The sequence below is a fragment of the Ostrinia furnacalis genome, unplaced genomic scaffold (assembly GCF_004193835.3).
Source record: "Ostrinia furnacalis isolate ACB-3 unplaced genomic scaffold, ASM419383v2 OfSCF7492, whole genome shotgun sequence".
In the NCBI taxonomy this organism is placed as follows: Eukaryota; Metazoa; Arthropoda; class Insecta; order Lepidoptera; family Crambidae; genus Ostrinia; species Ostrinia furnacalis.
Genome location: NW_021137731.1, coordinates 41,014 through 65,928, shown reverse-complemented (window position 1 = coordinate 65,928; position 24,915 = coordinate 41,014). Strand labels below are relative to the sequence as shown.

The 24,915-nt window shown below is 37.7% G+C and overlaps 1 protein-coding gene across 1 annotated transcript; it reads right to left on the bottom strand.

The window, feature by feature from the left end:
* Positions 1 to 21,411: 21,411 nt before the first annotated feature.
* Osi7 (osiris 7) lies at positions 21,412 to 22,698 on the bottom strand. Its single transcript, XM_028321292.1, has one exon. The coding sequence runs from the start codon at positions 22,660 to 22,662 to the stop codon at positions 21,865 to 21,867; it is 798 nt and encodes a 265-aa protein (XP_028177093.1). The 5' UTR covers positions 22,663 to 22,698; the 3' UTR covers positions 21,412 to 21,864.
* Positions 22,699 to 24,915: the final 2,217 nt, after the last annotated feature.

Genomic DNA, 24,915 nt, shown 5'->3' with positions numbered 1-24,915 from the left:
TATAGACGCTTTCCTTCGAGTGACGTCATATCGCCAGCGGCAAACTTAAAGCGAACGGATTGTAAATATTTACAAATGAAACCAAAAATTAGAAACTTAATTACAATTGACTAGTATAAATCTTCATTATTTTTCGTGACATGTTAGTATTAGCACCAACTAATTAGGCGTAATTTAGGTACTTTAATTAATTAACGCAAAACTTGTATGTTCCTAATACAATTATTTTTAATTTGTTTGAATAATCAACATTTCAATTAATAATATTACAAAAAGTTGTTTTCATCAACTAACAGGACAATTCCAAAGTTAAAATTTCAGATCCGCTCCACAGAAAAACGATCTCAATATGTGATTACGAGACTATTCCCAACTCTCGTTCTCACCGCTGCAACTCCTGTGTAGCCAGGATCTACAGCTTGACTGCCAATGAAAACCCAACCAGTGAAGGCCAAGTATGTCCCGGGGGTCTAAATATTGCAATTCAACCAAGCAAACTTGGCGGCGCACTGTAGCAGGCGAGGCGAAGAAAATCGGCAAGACCTGGAGCGAGATCAAGCGCAAAGCTCAAGACCGAATGCGATGGAGGACTGTTGTGGACGCCCTCTGTCCCATCTAAGGGACATAGGACCATAGGTCAAGTCAAGTAAGTCCCCATCAAAAGCTTCATTCTAAGCTTGGAATTGAGTCGAGTTTTAAGATCCATTCTGTAATGCTTACTCATCAATATCTAAGGCTCATCCACGGGAAAGTGTTTACGGTAATATCGGAAAGTTAAGGTTAAGGCTAACCGTAGACTGAGACATATCATTATCAGTAAGCCAAGGATGCTCGTCACGATAAATTTTTATCGGGGCATACGATAAGGTCATACTTTTGTCATATAAATTCGTGAAGATTATGTCGCGCATTCTAGTCCGCCTACAATGAAAAAAAAGTCACATTTTTTTTACTAAGGTGGAGAGTTTGTGAAGTTAGGGCGTGTAGAGTTAGAAACTTGGCTCTAAATGAGACCGTAACTTTAATAAATAATAATAATACCCAGACACCTACTTAGTGCCCTCCGCACTCTAGACATTCAGGAAAATATTTACATGACAATGCAGAAAGCCGCTATTCTTAACACGTGCCGCATAGTTCGGAAGTTCTTGCAGGACGACAACACCCAAAACTCCAATCCAGCAAACGCAGCTCACTTGGCCTAGGTCCGTGAGTCAGCCGTCAACACCGGAGAAATTATCTTTCTTCGAGGTTTAATAAAACTTAACAATAAATAATAATAATAAAAAATATTACTCTATAAAACCTTTAACCGTAGCCAGTGTTTTTGTATTGAGTTTGCATGCCTGTGCACAGGCTGGGGATGGTCTCTGGCTACATCCCATGATATAGTCAGAGACTAGATCCAGCATGTGCACCAATTTCACTTTTGTTGATTATTTTGCGCTTAAAACGTCCTCTCCGTGTTGGATCTGTATCCCCACGCAAGCCTTATAAAGGACCGGACCACTTTTAATCCGTGAGCTCCAAAGCGAACAAACAAAAAAATATTACTCTATAAAACCTTTAACCGTAGCCAGTGTTTTTGTATTGAGTTTGAGTGACTTTTGACATTAGTCATTGTTAATGCAAGATGGTGTAGCAGCAAGAGCTCTCTCTAGCTCTAACGGCCGAATACTGAAACGCCATTTAAATATTTGACGGCTTCTCAAATAGTTAAGCAGCTCCTAAACTTACATTTCGCATACTCAAAACAATATCTGAGCAGTTCTCAATTTTTAAGCACCTCTCAAATTAAGTTACACTCAAACGCCACTTAAATGAATTTTCGCATACTGAAACGCCATTCAACGCTAAGCATTACTCAAACAACTGTCAAATCGTCTTAAGCAGCTGTTAAATTTGAGAGTGCTTGCGCGGTATCTTAAATCCTATTCTTATACCTAAATCGACCTAAATAGTGGTAAATAATGTGTGTCATCGTTATTTTTTGAATGGCAGTTATAGTAAAAACGACTGGTACGTTGATTCCGGAGCGAGCGTTCACTTAACAACAAATAAACATTGGGTCCGAAACAAATCGTATGACTGTTTTCCGAAGGAAATAATTGTCGCTAATGAAAACAAAGTACCCGTCGTGTGCTCAGGTGACGTGCAGATCAGGACAACCACGAAAGAGTGCGATTATGATGTGTCAGTTGAAGAAGTATTATGTGTTCCGAGCCTTACAACCAACCTCCTGTCCGTGAGTCGATTGATAAGTAAAGGAAACCGAGTGTCTTTTACGAACAAAGGTTGTGAGATATACAACAGAGCAGGAACTATGGTGGCTACAGCAACACTTATCAATGGAGTCTACAAACTTAACAAATCAGCTAATTTCACACCTGCTGCAATGGTAACTACTGAGACTTGGCATCGAAGGTTAGGACATGTGAATAATACTTACCTGAATAAAATGGAGAGTGCAGTCAATGGTTTGACACTTGACAAGAAGATAGAAATCAGCAAGAATTCCTGTACAATATGCTGCGAGGGCAAACAGAGTCGACTACCGTTCCCGAGTGAAGGCAACAGGAGTGCTGACCTGCTGAATATAGTACATGCAGACGTGTGTGGACCGATGGAGGAAGTCTCTATTGGAGGATCAAGGTATTTCATTCTTTTCATTGATGACTTTAGTAGAATGACCTATATTTACTTCATGAAAAATAAAAGTGAAGCCTTTCAATGCTTTAAGGACTATAAAGCTAAAGTTGAGAACTACCTTGACAGAAAAATTAAAGTTCTGCGCACTGATAATGGTAAGGAGTTTTGTAATAATGAATTTGATCGATTTCTAAAGAATATGGGAATAATTCATCAAAAGACTAACCCGTATACCCCAGAACAAAATGGTTTGTGCGAGAGAATGAACCGGACAATCGTTGAAAAAGCTAGATGTCTTCTATTTGAAGCTGGTTTGGATAAACGTTTTTGGGCAGAAGCAACTAACACATCTGTTTATTTGCAGAACCGAACAGTAGCACCCGCATTGCAGTATAAAACACCGTTTGAGTTGTGGACGCAAAAAAAGCCTGATTTAAATCACCTCAGAATATTCGGCAGCACTGTAATGGTACATGTGCCGAAGGAGAAACGGCTTAAATGGGATAAAAAATCTGAAGAGTGTATCCTAATGGGTTATTCCGAAGACACAAAAGGATATAGAGTATTTAACCCTAAAACACAAACAATGAGTACAAGTAGAGACGTAATAATCATAGAAAAACAACCACAACTAGAACATAATATAGTTGTTGTTCAAGAGAAAAATAATTTGAATTCATCCGTTGAAGAGGCAAGTCCAGATTCAGTGGGGGATATTGGTCTATCAGATGATAGTTCCTACGTTTCTACATATAGTGACCCGAATGATACTACATATGTGCCCAGCGAAAATGAAGACATCAGTGATGACGAGCCGGTTGAAACTGAACGATCTAAAAGAGTGAGAAGAAAGCCAGAGAGATATGGTTTCTCAAATATGTGCATGGACAATAACCAATTAGATACAAGTGAACTATCACTGGAAGAAGCATTGCAAGGACCTGAAAAAGAACACTGGCTGCAAGCTGTGAGAGATGAGTTGCAGTGTTTTGAAGACAATCATGCTTGGGAATTGTCCGATGCACCAGATAATGGAACCATCGTGAAGTGTAAGTGGGTCCTCAAAAAGAAAATAGACAGTGACAATCATGTTCGTTACCGTGCAAGACTTGTTGCAAAAGGTTGTAGTCAAAAATGTGGCATTGATTATAATGAAACTTTCTCTCCAGTAGTAAGACATACCACATTAAGATTATTATTTGCTTTGTGTGCTCAACTGAATCTGGATACAGCACATTTAGATGTAAAGACAGCCTTCCTCAATGGGGACCTGGAGGAAACCATATATATGCAAAAGCCAGATTGTTTAGCATGTTCTGATAATGATAAAAACAAAGTTCTTTTATTAAAAAAGGCAATATATGGTCTCAAACAGTCCTCTAGAGCTTGGCATACTAAAGTTGATAATTGCATGATAGAGAATGGTTATAAAAAATCAAAATTTGAACCTTGTTTGTATACAAAGCTAAATAACAGTAAAATAACCATAGTGACATTGTACGTTGACGATTTCTTCGTGTTCTCAAATGATAAAAATGAAATGTTATTACTAAAAGAAATTTTAAGTACTCAGTTTAAAATAAAGGACTTAGGTCAAATAAGACAATGTCTTGGTATTTGTGTTAATATTGATAAAGATAAAAATGTTGTTACTTTAAGTCAAGAAAATTACATAGATCAGCTGTTATCTAAATTCAATATGACAGAATGTAAAGTTGTCAATACACCAATGGATATTAAATTAAATGTTGAAAAATGCTTAGATATGAAAAGTTCAAATCCATACCAACAGCTTATAGGCAGTTTGATGTATCTAGCTATTCTTACCAGACCAGATATAGCCTATGCTGTAGGGTACCTCAGTCAATTCAATAATTGTCATAGTAATGAACATTGGTGTTATGCTAAACGAATTTTAAAATATTTAAAGAAAACCAAGAGTGTTGGTTTGAGATATTGTAAAAATGGAAATACTGATATTAAAGGTTATGTTGATGCCGATTGGGCGAATGATACTTACGATAGGAAGTCATACTCGGGGTATTGTTTCATGCTGATGGGTTCTGTAATATCTTGGGGATGTAAGAAACAAAGGTGTGTAACTCTCTCCAGTACTGAGGCAGAATATACTGCAATCTCAGAAGCTTGTAAAGAAGCAGTATATCTTAGGAATTTGCAATATGAACTAACTGGGAGAATGTATACTATCAATATATGTAATGATAATCAAAGTGCAATAAAGCTATCGGCAAATCCTGTGTTTCATAGTAGAACTAAACATATAGATGTTAAATGTCATTATTGTAGAGAGGTAATTTCAAATAAAATTGTTAAGTTACAGTATTTGCCGACAGCTGACATGCCAGCAGATATTTTTACTAAAAGTTTGTGTCCAGCTAAGCATTATAAGTTCATGAATGTCTTAGGTATTGAAAATGTATGATATTTTGATAGTGGGGGTGTTAGTAGTAAATCAAAATATGATGTGGCAACATTTTATTGTCTATGAAACTTTTATCCATGTCCGGTGTCTTTGATCGAATAAAGTTCTATTCCATTTTGTCAAGCAAGAAACATAGTTTCATTCCATCTCCATCCATGACAAGCCCCAGCGAGATTCGAACCCGTAACTTACTAGTACGAGTAATGCTAGTTTGGTACGCAAACCGCAACGTTAAGTAGGTGTTCATCATCATCGGTAATTTAATCAGGAGGATGATCCTTTATTTACCAGAGGCAAAAGGATGGATTTGATCTGCAATGTTCACGCTGGCCAGACAGCTAGGGGAAACCTGAAGACCGCATATTTCTTAGTCGCCTCTTATGACATCTTATTCGTTTTGCTCTTGGCAGAGCGGTCGTGATCACGTTGAGACGTTGTTCACGTTAGTTGTAGAGGCGGATACAACTCTCCGCATGATCACCCGCCATCTTTCCCTGTTGGCAGACTGTCTGGTGCAGTCACATATGCCGTTTCCTCTACTTATCTAATATCTTTCCTCTAATAATCTAATAGGGGTCATATTCTACTCTGCCGGAAACAGACGGCTATAATCTTAATCATTTGTTAGCGGACCCATAGGATCCCTGTATTGTCTTTCACCATTCACTGGTAACCATCGATGGCGCCCCATGTTTACGTCTTCTCATACAAAATAAATTAAACTCAAGCATGGTGTCTGGATTTGTTTTATTCATGGACTTCAAGTTGAGTATAATGAATTAAATAATACGAAGCAATGAATACAAAAGAAGGTTTAATTAGTTTGGACTTCATGAATAGAGAACGATCTGCTATCTTGTCTAATGTTTTCGAAAAGCAATGTTTAGGCAATTGCTTGAATATCGATTATACTAAAGGTTGATTGGTTTATATCAATCATGAATTAATAGTTAAAGTCAGCGTCAAATAGGTCGTGACACCCAAAGTAGCCAAAACAACCTTTCCAATTGTAACAAAGACGTGCTGCGATCTTTTTGGCTATAAACTATTTGACACTGTGTACGGTTTGTATCTAACATTATATCATCAATTATAATCGTCAGCCCATTGAGGTCTCCCATAGAGCGCCCTAATAGATACAAATTGTAGTCATGTCGTAACACAGCTCATGGTCATCACTTGTGAGTCTTACCCCAGATCTTTGAGCGATGCGACCTGCCACTTCAACTTGGCAAAGAAAACTACGTCGGTGACTTTAATTCTTTTGAAATCAAATTCCGTGAAAAACGTAAGTAGAGCTCTCCTAAGGGAGTTTGTAATTCTAATATGTATGTATAGCTTAACTACAAAGATCCTCATATGTATTTCTGTATGCTTACCATGAGTTTACGTTAGGTGTGCTCGCTAGCGACTGCGTCAAAAAATATGATAATATGAAGATTTTAATATAATATGATGTCATTTTTTTATACGTAGTCGCTAGCGAGCACACCTTACGTAAACTCATAGTAAGCACACTGAGTAATTTCATTACGGGTCCAATGACAGTTTAACTTTCCCGGGACAAACTTGACCTTCACTAGTTGGGTTTTTATTGGCGGGTCCTGACTACACAAGAGTTGTAGCGGTGAGAACAAGAGGTCGAAATAGTCCCGTGCCTAAAATATAGAGTCACGAAATAAGGTGGTCCATTATTCATTAACAAAAAATACTTCATTAGCTCCCTTCATTCTGCTGCTACTCCTTTTAATCACACGTAGCGTAATGACTCAGAGATATGTATATAAAAAGTTATCATTACTCATTCGACACCATATCCGAATCATAATGATGTTTGTTATAACTCACCACCTAGGCGGGACCACAGTACAGAAATGTCCAGTAGATTTAGGCTGGCTTGCACCATCTTACTTTAACTTTGACAAACGTCAAAAATCTGTCTCCGTACAAAAAACACCGGTTATCGTTATAGTTACGGTCAAAGTTAGGTGGTCAGCCTTAGTCTATCTAAATATATAAAAGGAGAAACTGACTGACTGACTGACTGACATATCAACGCACAGCCTAAACAGCTAAACGTAGGCACTTGAAATTTGGAAGGGACGTAGCTTAGGTACCGTAGAGGTGCACTAAGAAAGGAATTCCCGAAATTCCGAGGGGAACGGGAATTAGCGGGAAAATCCTTTTGTATGAAAAATCTAAACCGCTTAAGTTAGACGCTTGAAATTTGGCATGCAGGTACCTTAATAAACTTGAAGCTTAGTTACAATAGAATATTGCAAAATTCCCACGGGAACGGGAGTTATCGGGGAAAAACATTTGTATGAAAAAATGTAAACCGCGTAAGATAGATGAAGGGGGTAAAACGGGACCCACGCGTACGAAGTCGCGGGCGGCCGCTACTATTAACTACACTCGCGAGCAAAACTATGGAATCACTTACATGAAGTTGTTTCCACGCGAACTCGTGTACTAACGAATTTGTTAGTAACAAAAAAAGTGGCACAATTTTAAAGATTATACTTTTATCTTTAAATTGATACCAAATTCATTTAAATCACACCAGTATTAAAAAAGATATCCCGGCTGATGTGAAGAAGTAACGAAAAAGACATGTATGAACTGTTTGATACGTCGCGAGTTGCAGCCTATTTAGCCCCTATAAAAGGACGCGTTTTCGGATTTTTGCTTTCACACGTTGATTCATACACATCTCCGCTTCTTTTGACACTTTACCTGGGATTCTACACCTTCAGAAGCAGCACAAATCGTTGCACTATTGCAAGAAGGGCTCAGCCAGCAAGCTATCGCACGTCAGCGCCACATAAGCCAGTCCTGGATTTCGAAAGTTTTAAGACGCTTTCGGGAGACTGGTGGCTTTATCCCGAGACCAAGTTCTGAACAGCGCCAGCGCACATCGCAGAGGGAAGACCGTTTTTTCATGTCAACCTCTCTATAAAATCGTCATTTGACTGGAATCGACGTCCAGTAAGAGCTCAGAAATGTTCGTAGGATAGCTGTTAGCGAGTAGACAGTTTGTCTAAGACATAAGCAATAGAATTTAACTCCTAGATTTCAACAATAAAAAGTATCACCTTTAAAATCATTTTTTTAATTAAATAAAAATGCAAGCATTAATTTTTTTATATGATAAAACGAGATTTATATATAATAGAAACTAAAAATAAACTGTTCTATGTTAAGTTGACTGAGTATATTTCCATGAAAGACAATACATAACCAAACGACGCTGCGTGTAATGGATAAAAAACGTAAAGTTATCATTTGTGTAAATGAAAACATACTTTTTTTGGTAGATGTTGCCATTATGTAAACATTTGAGAGCTGCTTAGCTGATCACGGCTTCAAATCCGTTGAGTGGCGTTTGAGAATACCATTTAAAATTGAAGGATACTTAAATTTAGGAGCCCGTCAGCTGAGTGACAGATTTGAGTAGTGTTTCAGTATTCGGCCGTAAGAGCCATATTAAAACTAAGATTTTCAATAAGGTTCTAAGTGCAAATTAAAAGCATTTTAACGTTTCATTGGTCAGATATGACACTATCAAATTGCTGTGCATTACTTCAAGAACAGTGATATCCACTTAACGTCACTAGTTTTAAGTCTTTTTCTGTATTTAATTTAAAACTCTATCTTAATTATTAGGGTTTCTGCTTAGTATGTACCTGTATTTCAGTATGCACTCAGCCTAAAGCTCTTAACAATGGTTCATAGTGCAACTACTTTCCATTTCAAACATAGCATTGCACTTAGCTGCTTAAGCAAAAGCGTAAGACAATACTGATCGATGATAAAAGAAACTCTGCCTGATGACCTCATCGGGAATCGAACCTCGGACCTCAGACATTGAAGGGAATTCACGAAAACTCTTCTTTAAAAAAATTTTTTTATTAGTATAAAACAAAGTTTTTTGCTGCCTCTGTATGCAATAAATTCAAAAACTACAAGACAAATTTTCATGCTGTTTTTACCAAAAATTAGAGTCACCAATGTCTGATTTAGTATTATAGCAATGAGAAAAAGGGACGAACTGTATATTGTTTTGAGAAAAACGGTATTATTTACATCTATAAACATAATAGATTGAAAGCTTACTCGTGTTTGATCTAATACTTCACAATAATAATAATATCACCGCAAATAGAGACATGGTTCACCAGCCACAACCCAACCAAAATGTAGATCTATACCGCAAACCACATTATTGGAATAAGAAATATAAAAGTTTTCTAAGACATTATATTGATCACTGATACGAAATGGTACTTACGTATAAATATTTTATAAAGGATCTATCAAGGTATAATAAATAAATAAATAAAATAATGGTTTAAAAAATCAACTCCGCTAAGATTCAATTCATTGAGGTGGTATCACTTTACTTTTCCGGAGCCTTAAAGTTTATTTTTCTGTTCAACTCAAAAATGCCACAATTAATATACGAGTACATACTGTGGAAACTTAATTGGTTTATGTGTTTTCTTACTGCACCTAAGTTAAATTATATTGTAACTGTATGTTTCCCAAAAATAAATAAATATAACTTTTCATCTAGACCTAAAAGATAGAAAGACATAATTATGGAAAGCCCCATAGAGCTTTTTTTACCTTCATAAATGCCAAGCTGGACCAAAAAATAAACGCACTTCATTTAATTTCCTAATAAAAAACCAAATAAATATCGTGGAATATGGAAAGTTATGTTTCCATGACCTTGAAATGAACTTCAAAAACTAGATTATAGAAAGGTATGGCCCTTACATCTAAACTAAAACACGGTAACCTACAATAAACGGGTAACCACACCCATCGATTTATATCGAATACGCGTTCTTAATACATAGTAAGGCATTCCGATTGAATGACTTTAACGCGCACGAGTTAAGAGCTTCGAATGGTAGACAGAGAGACAGGTGAATTGGTCAGCTTCATTTATAGTAAAACTATTTTTCCGCCCGCGACTTCACCTGCGTGAATTTTTGTCAGTCACAGAAATACTTTATCACGCGTGCCCTGTTACAAAAACCGGGATAAAAACTACCCTATGTCCTTTCCCGGGACGCAAACTAGCATATTATTATGCCAAATTTCGTCAAAATCGGTTCAGTGGTTTAGACGTGAAAGTGAGACAGACAGATAGAGTTACTTTCGCATTTATAATATTAGTATAGATTTTTGCTTTGTAAAAAGCTTCAAGTAAGTAAGAAAGGAAAGCTTGAAGGTACTTCTGCTTAAAGGATAATACGAGTAATGTAGAGTGATGTTGAAAAAATATCTCACTGATTTGTGAATTCAATTGCTCGTGAGTCAATTTTTTTGAACAGATGAACGTGATGAAGTTCGCGGGAGGTGCCTGGATGCGGGCAGCGTAGGACCGGTCGTTATTGAAATCTTTGGGGGAGAGGCCTTTGTTCAGCAGTGGACGTCATTTGGCTGAAACGAACAAAAATCTGTTGACTTTTAAGAGTATTGAGTAGAATAGAATAGAATAGAAAGTATTTATTTGTCTCAAAACAGGTTTCATTTACAGTTTTTCACACATACAAAAATCATAAGAGACAAAAAGGTCTATGAGTCAGTGATTGCAGGTATTTTTATTCCAAATTACTCGGGGTAGTTCCTAAACATTGATAATAATATTTTATGAAGGAAATGTTTTCTCTTACAATATTAGTATTTGTGGCCTATTCGCTGGGTGCGAAGTACTAGGTGGGGGAAACATAATCGATCGCAGCGCTCATGGTGGTCAAAAGTAGAAATAATGTAAGCTCTGTCATCAGATGTATCTGTCAATGGCAAAGCGATTCTACTTATTACATTTTAATATCATTAATTAATCACATGAAAAGGGTCCTACTGGGAACTTAAATAAAAGAGTGGACTGTATTTCAATAGGACTGGTTTAATAGCCGTTTACAATTTGGAAATAACTAAACTATACAACGTGGTTGTACAAAAATGAGTCACAGTAGTTGTTGTGCACAGATGTTTGCCTTATGATGAGAGCGTGAATTATTGAACTCTGCCCTTGTTTTGTTCTTAATTCTTCTACATCTCGGACTTGTCCAGCCAATACCAACAACTTTCCTTTAAATACGGTTTGTGGTTGGATTTTGATATTGTAACACTCACAAACCCGGTCTTCAAAACAATACTAATTTCGATCTGAAAACGATATTTAATTTATTACTAGCGATACAGGAACATTTAATTATATTTACTGTTATATAATTAAACCGTTAAAGTAGCTATTTCTTTTTGTTTTACTGTAAAACTACAACTATAAATGAAGTAAACAAACCCTAACACAATCAAAATTCAACACAATTTTTGGACTTACCTCATTTGATTTGAATGACCAAAATTATTTCAAAACCTTTTTTCCACCCAAATCGTGGTATTCACAACAATTTATTAGTCAAAAATATTTGTTATTTTTTCATTTCGATATTTTTCACAAATATACGACCTAAATGTCAATGTGACAGAGCCCTCAAAGTTGTGGACGCTAGTTGGCGCTGTAATCGTGCACGGAGCCAATATTTAACTTACTTGTTATTTTATCTGCCTTTATAATAAAAAAATGCATACACAATAGCAATATTGTAAGTCACAGGCACTCACATGACAATGTAAGAAATGTATGCTTTTCCGAGGGAAAATACCTATCTCCTGGTCATATCGAAAGAACAATAATAAGAAAAGTAGCTTTCATTCAAGTTATCTATCAGATACAAACTACAGCTGAAAGAAGGTACAAACTTTAAACAACGCCATCTATGCAATCGAAATCACATTAACTTTCTTCTTTCACTTTCGTTGCTTTCTTTTTTCCAGCACTCGAATAAGTTGCCATGACCCCGCCTGCTCATTTAGCAACGCCATCTCTTAGCGGCGTTTGGAACTAAATCCACGGCCACTTTTGTTTACAAATAAAACAAAGTTCAAGGCTTCACCGCGCGTGCGCGTGCGCAATTGTCAAGTCGTTGAACTTGAGTTTTATTTGTTTTTACAGCTTTTATTTTTATCAACGTTTGTTTTGTTGGTGTAGGTCATGGCGATGCAATGAATCGTTGCAATTAGCACTACTCGTACTTATGTAGAGGTGCAGCATAATTTGCATTTACAGGTCATTCACAGGCACCTTTTACACAAATTTGTTGTCTTACTAATTGCAGTGATTAATTAAACAGTATTATCAAACGCAATTGAGCATTAAAATAGGTTAAAGATTTTAAATATGTTTATAGTAAAATCATTAGAATAAACGTAGTTCTATAATATTGTGTAGTAGCTAACTTACAGCTTACTTAAGCTGCTGTAAAATTGTTTGAGATACCATATGCGTGGGCAGGCCTCCCACTAGGTGGACCGATGATCTGGTGAAGGTCGCAGAAGGTGCCTGGATGCGAGCGGCGCAGGACTGGTCTTTGTGGAAATCCTTGAGGGAGGCCTTTGTCCAGCAGTGGACGTCTTTCGGTTGGAATGAACGAACCATTTGAAAAACGTTAAAAATCATCATCAAGAAATATACTAAAAACTTAACTAGTAATGTATAACTACAGGAAAATCAAGGTCCAGTTATGTAAACGAACATCGACGCAAGCGCCGGTTCGTTGCCAAGGTTACTACGTTGAACTCGTGAATGGTTGTAGTTTTATTTCACTCATTTGCAGTGAGATGGCGCAACCATATTTTTTGCTTTGGCTTTGTGGTATCTTTTTGTTGAGAGGATTCTAATAAAATTACTTTAACGCATTACGAGAGTTCCAACGGAAGAAAGATAGGTGATATTTTATCAGCTACATTTTGTAGAATGAGTTTTTTTGCTAGCCCTTCAAGTAGCATATAGAAATCTTATTGTTACTGCAGTATCATGGGACTGCTTAGCGTTTCACGAGCTAGTAAACAAATATTGGGGGAGGTTTTTGTCCAGCAGTGGATGTCATTTTGGCGACAAACGAAACTTTTATTGATTTTATTAGCTTCGTTTGTAGAATGAGTTTTTTTGATAATAAATCTTGGTGGTGGTTTTGTCCAGCAGTGGACGTCATTTGGCTGAAACTAACGAAAATGTCCCAATATTAATTTAACCCTACCACTGCTTAGGTTTGGGTTTAGTAGGTAATTTAGAATAGTGTTTTATACGAGTAAGAACTAACATTGTTATGCAATGTTTTTATTGGTTTAAAAAGTTTTGAGGAGATAACATTTACTTACCAAGGGATGAGCCGCACCGCCTTTGATTTGAAAATTAAAACAAAATTAGGCACTCAGGGTGGTGCATAAACATAATATGAAAAAAAAAAAGCATTTATTTGGAAAACAGTTGTCATTACATCGACGCAAGCGCTTCGTTGCCAAGGTTACTAGGTTGAACTCGTGAATGGTTGTAGTTTTATTTCACTTTACTGCAGTGAGATGGCGCAACCATCCTTTTTGTCTTTTTTGGCTTTGTGGTGTCTTTTTGTGAAGCTTGGATTACTGTTATGGATGTTGAGTAATATGGTTGTTTTTTGGTAGAATAAAAGAACTCGTGCAGTCGATATTTTTTGTTTTTCATGTGGTGCGATGTGGTAGATTATGCGATTTTGCAATAAACATTTATAGTCTTATGTGCTGTGGTCTATGTACGAGTATGTAAATACGCAAAGTAGAGATCGTTCAGACTGTGTGTAATCTATATTTTATTATATATTATCGTATACCTAATGTAAATGGAGTCGCCGATTTCACAACTACCTGATCGCAAAAAAATCGATAAAATTATTACGTAAACAATAATAATTAATAATATTAATTAAATAAATTAAATAAATTAAACGTACTTTTTAAGGAAATGCTAGCAGCAAAATGAATAAGAATAATGTTAATAGTGACTTTCTTGATTAAATTAAATGATAACAAGATATCACGTCATGTAGGTAGAGTTATGGATCATTCGTTCGTTTCAGCCAAATGACGTCCTCTGCTGGAATGAACGGTCCTGGGCTGCCCGCATCCAGGCTCTTCCCGTGACCTTTGTAACGTTGCCGTTTGCTGTTTTTTCACAAATTGATATTTCTTCTCGATATTATGATTTTGGATACCACTAGCGACATCTATTGTCATCATATACCAGATCTTCGGTCCACCTAGCAGGAGGCCTGCCCACGCTACGTCGTCCCGCCCGTGGTCGCCACTCGAGAACTTTTAACTGTGGGCCTCATAAGAAAGCTCAAGGACGATAGAGTGGGCTATGCTCGAAGTTTCCCTGCGTGATCGAATCAAAAACGAGGAGATCCGCCGGAGAACCAAAATGACCCACATAGCTCGCAGAATTGCTAAAATCAAAATAATGGCAGTGGGCGGGGCACATAGCTCGTAGAGACGATGGCCGTTGGGTAGAGAAGTTTATCCATCACTGTCCATAAAATACAGGTGCTTCTCGCCACCTCCGCCAGATCATCGACCCACCGAGTGAAAAGTAGGAGCCTACACCACGTTTTCCGTTCCATGGTCGCCATTCGAGAACTTTTCTGGATGCGGGCACCGCAGGACGAGTTATAAAAATCCATGAGAGAGGCCTTTGTCCAGCTGTGGACAACATTCGGTTGAAAAGAGTTCATACAATACTTGGTTCAAAATGAAGTGAAAAAAACATAACCCTCCTTCTGGCCCAGTCGGGTAAAAATAATAATAATTTAACTCAACTTTATTCCCTTCAAACTTATAGTTTGAGCTTTAAGAAACATACGCCTGTATTCACAAACGATGCTTGCTTAAGCAGCAAGCAGCAATTCAAACGCACAGCGTTGAATAGAGCTCTGTTATTGATTTGTAATTTCGTACATATGTGACCCTGTGCGTCCACGCACACTGTGAGACCTCATAGTAATGTTTGTGAATACCGACGATAGAAATACACAAGTTTGAATGCAATGTGTAAGTAATTATACGAGTTCAAATTAATTCGAGTGAAAGTGTGAGAGAAGATGTACAAGCACGTCCGAAGTATCTTAATTCATTAATTTATGTACACGGCTTTATTTGCAAGTCACTATACGGGTAAACATTAAATGATTTTTTTAACGCAAAACAAAGCAATTATTTGACTACAAATTACACCTGAAAGCCTAAGATGCGCGTCGCGATAAGTTTTTGACGCGCCATTTTATCGATTTTACGCGATAAGCTCATAGGTACGTTTCAAAAATCATCGGTAAGATTTTTTCACGATGTGCATGCTAGCCCGGCCTAGGATGGTATAAACCTGCCCTGTAATTGCCTAATACCTATTCACTCTTTCTTATAAAGGTTCGGATGCTTGCGCAAATCGAACGCACAGCGTTGAATAGAGCTCTGTAATTGGTTCGGCGTGTCACTCTGCCACTCAAGTATTGTTTATGAATAGGTTTTTGGGACCCTGTGCGTCCATAATATCATAATATTATTTCTTTTCAGCAGTTCTAGCAGATAGTCAAAGAAAAAGGTCAAAATTATTATTTTAATTTTTAACAAACTTCATAAATACACACAGACGATAATTACCTCTAATTACACTATTTACAGAGTTATCTAAGAAATTTTACTTTTAATTCAATGTCAGAACGTGACAGAAGTTTCACCTTACCTTTCTCCGGTGTTAGAGGGCAGAATCCGACCTGGATACAAGGAAAGCTAAACATAATGTCCAAGCTATGAGATTTGAGCGTTATTATACTAGCTATAGCATATCCCGTGACTCCGTCTGCCTTGATTTAAATAGGGAACTAACTGTAATATACTAGTTTTTGCCTGCGATTCCGTCTGTAGAAATTTTGAATAGGAATAGGGAACTAATCTAGACTTTGTGCTTACAGCCTGTACGCATTTCAGTGATAAGAATTAATTTAACAATAAAATTTAAATTTAGATTATAAAAAAATAATATTTTTAGGTACCCTTACTCTTCCCGCGGGTGACTTCACATCAAACAGAGAACGGGCAGCAGCGCTCTCTGAAAAACATCAATCTTTTATACTGCGATCTCCAGCCCGCCTGCCAAGCGTGGGGATTGTGGCAAAACCTCAGATCTTTCTATGATCTGAGGGCAAAACCCTCCACTATAGTGGAGGAGGCTCATAGTCCAGCAGTGGACTGTAAAGGGCTGTTGATGATGATGATGATGATATTTTTGGGTTAAGGAATAACATACTGTCACTTAAACTTAGCTTTTGGATACTTTTATTTGTCTTAGATACCGACCGATACATAATTTGTCAGAAAGAAATTAGCCTTATGTAGGTAAGTAGGTGTTAATACTTACTGATAATTGCAAGAAACATGATGTTTTTTCATCCAATTACAGGTGAAAAAGCGATGTAAGAAGTTAATATTAATGAATATAAATAAACTGAATAAATTAGATTTAACCCAGTTTAAATGGAAAATAAGTTATTCAAGCACAAAATTGGTTTTAGATCAGCATAAGTAGCCTAGATAGGAAAGAGCAGAAGTAGGTATCGATTTAGTTTTTGTTATACTTAATAATATTTTTCCTGTTTACAGTTAGCCTAGGCGCAGACCACCGACTTTTAGTTGGCCGATAGTTGTATCGGGCTGTTAATCAGTATGGAGATGTATGAATGTGCGCACATTACACCGATTTGGTATCGACCGATTTTTCATACAAATTAGAATCCAGCCCAACTATCAGTCAACTAAAAATCGGTGGTCTGCGCCTAGGCTTGGTTTGAGTTTGTTTTTTATTCGCCAGAGGCATATGTTGCGTGTATTTTGACAGTTTCTTCCAGGGCAGGTGGAGTTGAGAGATATTTTTTGTAAATTGTCTATTGGCATGTTTTGGTATTTTCCTAGTGAACTTTTGGATGTCCGATCGAAAATGAAGGAATAGGGCCTTCATTGTATATTTATTGACAGAGGAGTCATGAACCTTGTGAAAGACCTCTTCAGCTTGATGGACCGACGACCTCCAAAAAGCTACATTTGGACAAAAAAGTGGGAGATTGTGATCTTAGGTATTCCTTGGGAAGAGTAGCTCAGCAGTGGACTCCGATTGCCTGATGCCTTCTTCTTTTGCTTATGATTAGAATACAGATATTGGTCCACATAGAAACTTCCTCAAACTCTAGATTCTGGTTACACAGGAGTTGCAGTGGTGGGAAAGAAAGGTGGGAATAGATCTGTTAAACCTTCTCCTTTTGATTGACCTTTCATCATCATCATCATCATCATCATCATTGTTTCTGCTATAGGACGTCCACTGCTGAACATGGGCTTCCCCCAATGATTTTCACAATGGCCGGTTGGTAGCGGTCTGCATCCAGCGCCTTCTGCTACCTTTATGAGATCACCGGTCCACCACAAGGGTGGACGTCATACGCTGCGCTTTCCAGTACGTGGTTTCCACTCCAGAACCTTGCTGCCCCATCGGCCGTCAGTTCTGCGTACTATGTGCCCGCTCATTGCCACTTCAGCTTGCTAATCCGTTAGCTATGTCAGCGACTTTAGGACGTTAATTCCACCTTCCTGATGACTTTAGTATTTAACGCGGAATGCTTTGATAATATCAACTTCATATTTATTATTGACGTGGGAAGTCCGTATCACTAATAAGGATCGTGTTGACTATTCAATAATTAATTGAAAAGTGAAAATAAGTTTAATATTGTGTTAACTTATGACGGAAGCTGATTTCCGTAAGGTGAGTGTACCTAGACTGGACTTGAGCATTACTTGTAACAGAACAACGAGCCGCTCTATGAAATGTTATTGTCTACTCACGGACATTGCCCGCGGGCGGCGTGACCGGAGGGAGCGGCGAGCGTTCGGCGAACGACCGAGCAATCGAACATTCGAGTGAACATCCACTAAGACAATCCTGGTCCTTCGAGCCGGATCAATATGTTACTCCGATAGTGTGTGTAGTGGAAGCTTATAAATGAAAGCAGTGGGCTGTATGAAATTATTGATCTATTCGATATACATTTACAATGTTATCGAGACCGTTTTGTGCAAAGTCGTTGAAGAGAGTGCGTCAGGATTGTACGTCTTCGTGAATGTTCGCTCACGAACCAAACATTGCTCGTTCGTTCGCCGATGCAATGCGTGAGTAGACAGTTACAGTGTATCATTTGTCACGAACCAAACTTCATACATTTTAGACATGTCCTACACCGAACCGTCCCAGTTACCTATGACATTGTTAGGAGGGCGCTACTATCAAAACTGGATTGTCAGTTCCGATTATTGCCTCGTTGGACAACCTTAATATATTTATGACATTTACAGGAAAGTACTGCTATCAATACTGAATTTTTGGTTTTAACCGCCTCTGTGGTCTAGTGGTAGACCTAGACCACCTGCTTCAGACGCCCTCTGCGTCCCGGGTTCTATTGCCAGTGGGGACAGATTTTTCTGTTCGGTTTGGTTGATGGTAGGGCTTGTTCTAAGTCCGCCTGGCTAGCTACCACCATCTTACCTAAGTCTGTCGCCATAACAACAATGTTAACAGCATTGTTGTGTTCCGTCAGTTAGAGGTAAGATAGCCAGTTCCTCCGTGGTTGAGGATTCCGGGTGAAGCTCGCTTCCACCTTCGGCCTGATCATCACTTACCATCAGGTGAGATACAGGCCAAGAGCTTCCTCGTTGTCGATAAAAAAAAAGTTGTGAGTTTTTGATTTTTGCCAGTTGACTTTTCAAAATCGTTGGACTATACCTGTACGAGGGCGGCACTGAAAATTTCGGGAATCAAGGAAGTGAAACAACATTACTATTTAAAAATGTATTTATTGCTTTTTAAAGTATTCTCCGCGAAATTTGACACATTTTTCCATACACGAAACCAATCATTGAAGCAACCATTGCATTCGGAAGTTTGGGTCTCCAAAATGGCCGTTTTGTAGGCTTCCACAGCTTCTTCAGGTGATGAAAATCTCTGACCACGCAATTTATTCTTTATTTTAGGGAAAGTATAGAAATCATTAGGGCTTAGGTCAGGGCTGTACGGCGGATGGACTAATAATTCTATGTTTTCTTGCTCTAAAAACTCTTTTGTTCAGTGCGCGGTGTGAGAACTCGCATTGTCGTGATGGAGGATGATGCGGCGGTTGCAGTTCTCTTTACGGAGTTCAGAAACGACCTGTGGCAAACAAATGCTAGCATACTAATCTGCATTAACCGTTCTTTGTCCCCCAAGAGGAATAGTCGCAACATGGCCGGTTTTGGAGACAAACGTGGCCACCATTTTTTTTGCAACACTCCGTGAACGAACAATTTTTGTTGGCTTTAATTCATTTTCGAACACCCAAACTCGTGACTGGTTTTTTGTTTCGGGTTCGTACGCGTATATCCATGATTCGTCACCTGATACGATGTTGTATACAGCATTTGAGGATCCTGCATGTAATCTCCCGAGAGTTCTGACGCACCAAGTAACGCGAGCCGCTTTTTGCTCTTCACAGAGCGAATGCGGTATCCATCGGGAAAACAACTTTTTTACACCTAGTTGTTCATGCAAGATTATTTGTATTTGGCTCATGCCAATGTCTAAAGTTGCCTGAATTTCGCGGTATATCACATGTCGATCTTCTTCAATCAGCTTACGCACAGCATCAACGTTTTCTTAGGTGACTGCAGTTTTTGGACGACCTTGACGGGGATCATCACTGAGCTTGACACGTCCACGTTGAAATTCAGGAAACCAGCGATAAATTGTGGTTTTGGATGGGGCTTCATTACCAAATGCAGAAATCATCCGGTCAACACACTGTTTTTGTGTTAAACCACTCCGAAAGTCATAATAAATCATCGCTCTTGAATTTTCTCGAGTCAATTCCATTTTCTCAACGACTAAACAAGTTTGACTAGACCTTGTGATACGACCGAGAATCTTTTTTTAAATAAATAAATGGTATACGATTTTTAAAACCCTGGAGTTTGCAATTAAATAGATTTTAATATGACTGGAACAGTGGAAATATTCCATTCCCGATACTTTTAGTGCAGCCCTCGTATTGTACCCTTCGTAAGAACGTTTACATTACATAGAAATGCTCTAGTCAATATTTACCTTATTATTACGAGTATAGGTACTGATGCTTGAAATGTTTCAAAAAGTTTATCAACAAAATAAAATTAATACATCTTATGGTAGGAGACCTATGAAAAAATAATATTAAAACTTCGCAACGACATAATAAAGCGAAGGTTATTGTACCTTTTCAGTAGAGTAAGACTATGAAATCGGTTATTTACACAAATTTTACTTTCAACAATAGTATCTTTGGGCATTTTGTAAGTGATCATCAGCAAAAAAAACGACTATTAGATAATACCATGGAAAAGAAAAGTTTAACGAATACGACATAAGTTTAAATAGTTCTCAAGTAATTTTCTATTATTATGTGTAAGTAGTAACAAAATTAATTTCATAACTTTCCATATAGTATGCTCTGTAAACGTATTACAAATATTAACCAAAACTTAGTAATTAGTAAGCAAAGATTTATTAAACCCAATAAAACTTAAAAGAAAAACTATCACAGAATAACTTTAGACCATACACACAACTTACTTAAAACTAGATCTAGAAATATGTCATTGAAAGTCTAGGCTAGTCTTGAATGGAAAACTTGATCGCCTTTCACAGTTCACTAGAAATTCTTATAGAAAAATACACTAGACACTCGTCTGCTTTGAGAAAAATCGACGTATCCATTTGACCACACATCCTTCTTTCTATCCTATTAATATTACTAGTTAAAGATACTGGCACGTCATAATGGGACTTTAAATTCTTCATAAAAAATCTGCTATTTTGTTTTCTATTTCAAACATAGAACACTTAAGTTTTACACCTATAAGATCGTCATTTGTTTTCATTAGATTGTCATTTTAAATATGGAATATTTGAAACTCAATGTCATACTTCAGAACGTATAGGATGTCATTTGTTTTTCCATTTCGAATATAGAACACGTCCGAGTCTCTATTTTTCCACTCATTCGCATATTCCCTTGATGACAGTGACCTACTTCAAGATCCGCTTTTCACTTCTCATTTAAACCAACGTAGATGACACGGGGAATATTTTAATACGTCAGATGTATATGACAAAAAGAAGATGGCTCATGAGTTGATGATTGATCGCGCATAATTACGAGTACACTGTGGGAACTCGTTACTCCGTTTTTTGTGCAGAGAAAGAAAGATTGAATGAATGGTCTTTAGGATTATGAGATTCGTTGCTTGTTAAAATTAAACACTCGACAAGATTTTATTTTGTAATAACATTAAATAAATCTTTGTGTTCACATTATTATTAATGAGATAAATAATGATTCGTATATTTCAATAATGAATGAATTATATAAATATTCATGACCCCTTAGGATGACATGATTATAAAATACTCATAATATATACAAAAACAGTTCAATATATCTTACATAACACTTACAATATTAAAGCCAGGTACTGGTTTTGATAACCAATATATAGATTGCTATATCTAGATAATACTAATACAGTCGAAAAAAGTCGTATATACATAAGTCTTAGATAAATACACTATGAAAATAGCTACACGAGCGACCTATAAGGTCGAAGAAAATAAATAATGACTATGATATCGAGTGGAATGGCAAAAGAAAAAGGACTTAACTAAACACAGTCATAATAAATACAGTCGTACATCACTCTTTCACACGGATAAAGTTGTAAACAATCAAGTGAAATCGCTTAAAGGGGGACGTAAATGTAGGACGCAGTTATTGAGGCTTCTGAGCTGAGTACGCTAAAGCTTGAGCGTCCATAGATCTGCCCCAGCCGCCACCGTGGCCGCCACCGCCACCGCCGCTGCTGTAGCCACCGGAGTCCCCACCATAGCCACTGGTACCGCCGTAGTCATGGCTTGAAGTATGACTCGAAGTGTGGTGAGGGTGGGCCACCACTTCGTAGGTCACATGCTTTTGCTGAGACAGAAGCTTCTTCAAACCAATTATCGCTGACAGCACCAGAGCCAATTTCCCGATCAACAACGCCTTGCCAGCTATGAGCGCGATCGCTCCAATCGCGAGAGGCGTCAAAGCCATCAGCTTCATAGCCAAAGCCGCCATTAGAGGTCCTAGTAGCTTCGCCGCTTTCTTTTTCTTCCCTCTGCCTTCCTCGGTGTCATCTTCGACGAAATTCGACACTGTATCTTCTAACGCGCGACCTGCACTTGACACCGCATCGATTACATCCGCACCTTTGACCTCGACCCGCAGAGAATGCGTCTCGAAGTAATTCTTCAACCTGGTAATCGGATCCATGGATCTGGGTGCACCAGTTTCAGCAGGAACATCTGACGCTCTGACCACTGTGACGCCATCGGTCAACGCGAAGGTTTCCTTTTGTCCGATCATCTTGTCCACGAACGAGAAGAATTTGTACTTGAGGCATGTTGTGGAATCCTTTCTGAGGCAGTCTCCGATTCCCTCGATGTCGTTATCCGAGTGGCCTGCCTCTTGGGCGGGCAGAGCGAGGCAGGTGGCCGCGAGCGCGACGAAAGCTACGGTCCTCCACATCTTTCAAATCCGGGTCTCACACTGTGCGCCGGCGTCGGTCGCGTAACTTTATATACCTCTCCGCACCCCTCGCGAGTTGTCCGTTGAAAAAACGTACCGAAAACTCAGAAGGCTTTCTCAGGGAGTAAAAGTAAAGTCCAGGTTTCGTAACGTTGCATTCGTGAAAGCCTCTGTGCGGTCATCGCAAAGGTCATGACTGTAAGGTAACATTACGTTTGTGATGTATTGTGGTTTTCAGTGTCACGACCGCTGCTCGGTTTGTGGCTCTTAATTTTCCCGTCTTAGGCAGTTCGTGTTTTTTTTTTCAAGTTGTTTATTAATACTTAATTTAATTTAATATTTGCCGACAATTTATAGACGACAACTTTAGGAAACGGACAGTGCGGATGTGTGTATTTTAAACAATTTAATTGACAATGAATTACTGGTACAACAAAAAATTAATATTTAATTGGTGTTGCTGTTGGTATTAATATAACTGAAATGCCGCCACTTTTGTTAATTTATATCAGACTGATTATAAATGCATTTGATTTGTTTTTATTAGGTTAAGTGCAAATGTATTCGCTCTATATTAACTCGTACGTAAGTAAACTTCAATCTATAAATCAATACCTGTCATAAATCGATTCCTTATTCTTGTGCAATATGTGCAATTCGATGTGAATTTTTTTTTTCATATAATCTTGATTGATACATTTCAAGCCTAAATTAAAAAAAGGAAATTTAATTAATTCTAACTTATTGTCAACGTGCATTTTCTAATAACAAAACGTACTCTAATATTTAGTTATATATTTTTTTTCGTTTAGTCATTATTTAATAAAGGCGCAAGAAGACCTCTACTCGTTTAAAAAGCTTTTTTAAGGAGTTAAATTGATCTGTTTGCGAGTAATTAAGTATGAATGAACTTGCCGATACATGTCAATGGAATGTGAACCGGTTCCAAGGGTCAACCACCCTTGCATCATTGCAATTCTGATTACTCAATTTGGCGTAACTGTAAAACTTTTTGGGTTAAATAACTTGTTAATAACAGCATAAACTGAAACAACGAATTAGTTATTTGTTTATTGATTTCGACATAAATCGGCATAATGCTAACTTATTGCCATTGGGCATTCTGAGCCAGATAAATATTAACCAAGCAGAATAAATTACATTATTGAGATTGATATTAATTTTTGCCTCAATGGATTCTATTCCATTCAAACTGGAAGGTTTGGCAAAGAGATTAAAAGTTTTTAGTTTTCGGAATAAGACATTAATGCCCGTTTTCACTATCAATCCCTAATTTCTAAGTGACCCCTATGGTAACATATAACTGGAATTTTGTTTTTGGGTCACTTAAAAATTAGGTATTGGGTGAAAACGAGCAAAAGAGTCATGCTCTTAGTTCTTTTAAATCAATTCAAGTTTCTTTTAATTTGTGTCCCATCTGGATTTCGAACTCAGGAACTCTGGATTGAGTTCCTGAGAGTGTAGAGTAGAGATTAACGCCAGTATTCACAAACGATGCTTGCTTAAGTGAAGCAGCAAATCGAACGCACAGCGAATAGAGCTCAGTGATTGGTTCGTGTGTTACCCTGTGCGTCCACGTGCACTGTGAGACCTCATAATAATGTTTGTAAATACGGGCGTAAGAACACCTCACTTTACTTATTTCATTTGCAAACACTTCCATAAGTTTCTTATGTCCGTCTTCACCATCAATCCCTAATTTTTAAGTGATCCCTGTGAAAACAAGATTCTATGGGATTGATTTAAAATTAGGGATTGATGGTGAAAATGGGCATTAGAATTCTTATAGCACCAAACGTCTAAAGAAAGGCAATCTACAGAACAATTATAACTCATTTATACTTACGCAAGCAAGTTCTTTCCCGTACGTGTTAGACGGTCAGTTAACGATTTAACCGTAACCTCCTCGCTAGTAATCATCTGAATTGTTATAGAAAACAACATGGAACCCGTCTGATGACTTTGAAAGTTAGAAAGTTCTATTAAAGTCCTATAGTGGTTATAAATTCAGGGACGCGCTGACCTTCGGCCGATTGATCAGCTGTACCTTATAATTTATTATAATATTTAACTACCTAAAGGTATGATTATTATAATCGCAAGTAAGACTTACGCCCGTATTCGCAAACATTACTATGAGGTCTCATAGTGCGCGTGGGTGACAAACAAACCAATTACACAGCATTATTCCACGCTATGCGTTCGATTTGCTGCTTCACATAAGCAAGCATC

Bases quoted from the DNA above. Each gene is read 5' to 3' on its own strand.
- Osi7 (XM_028321292.1), bottom strand. From the start codon at position 22,662: ATGTGGAGGACCGTAGCTTTCGTCGCGCTCGCGGCCACCTGCCTCGCT.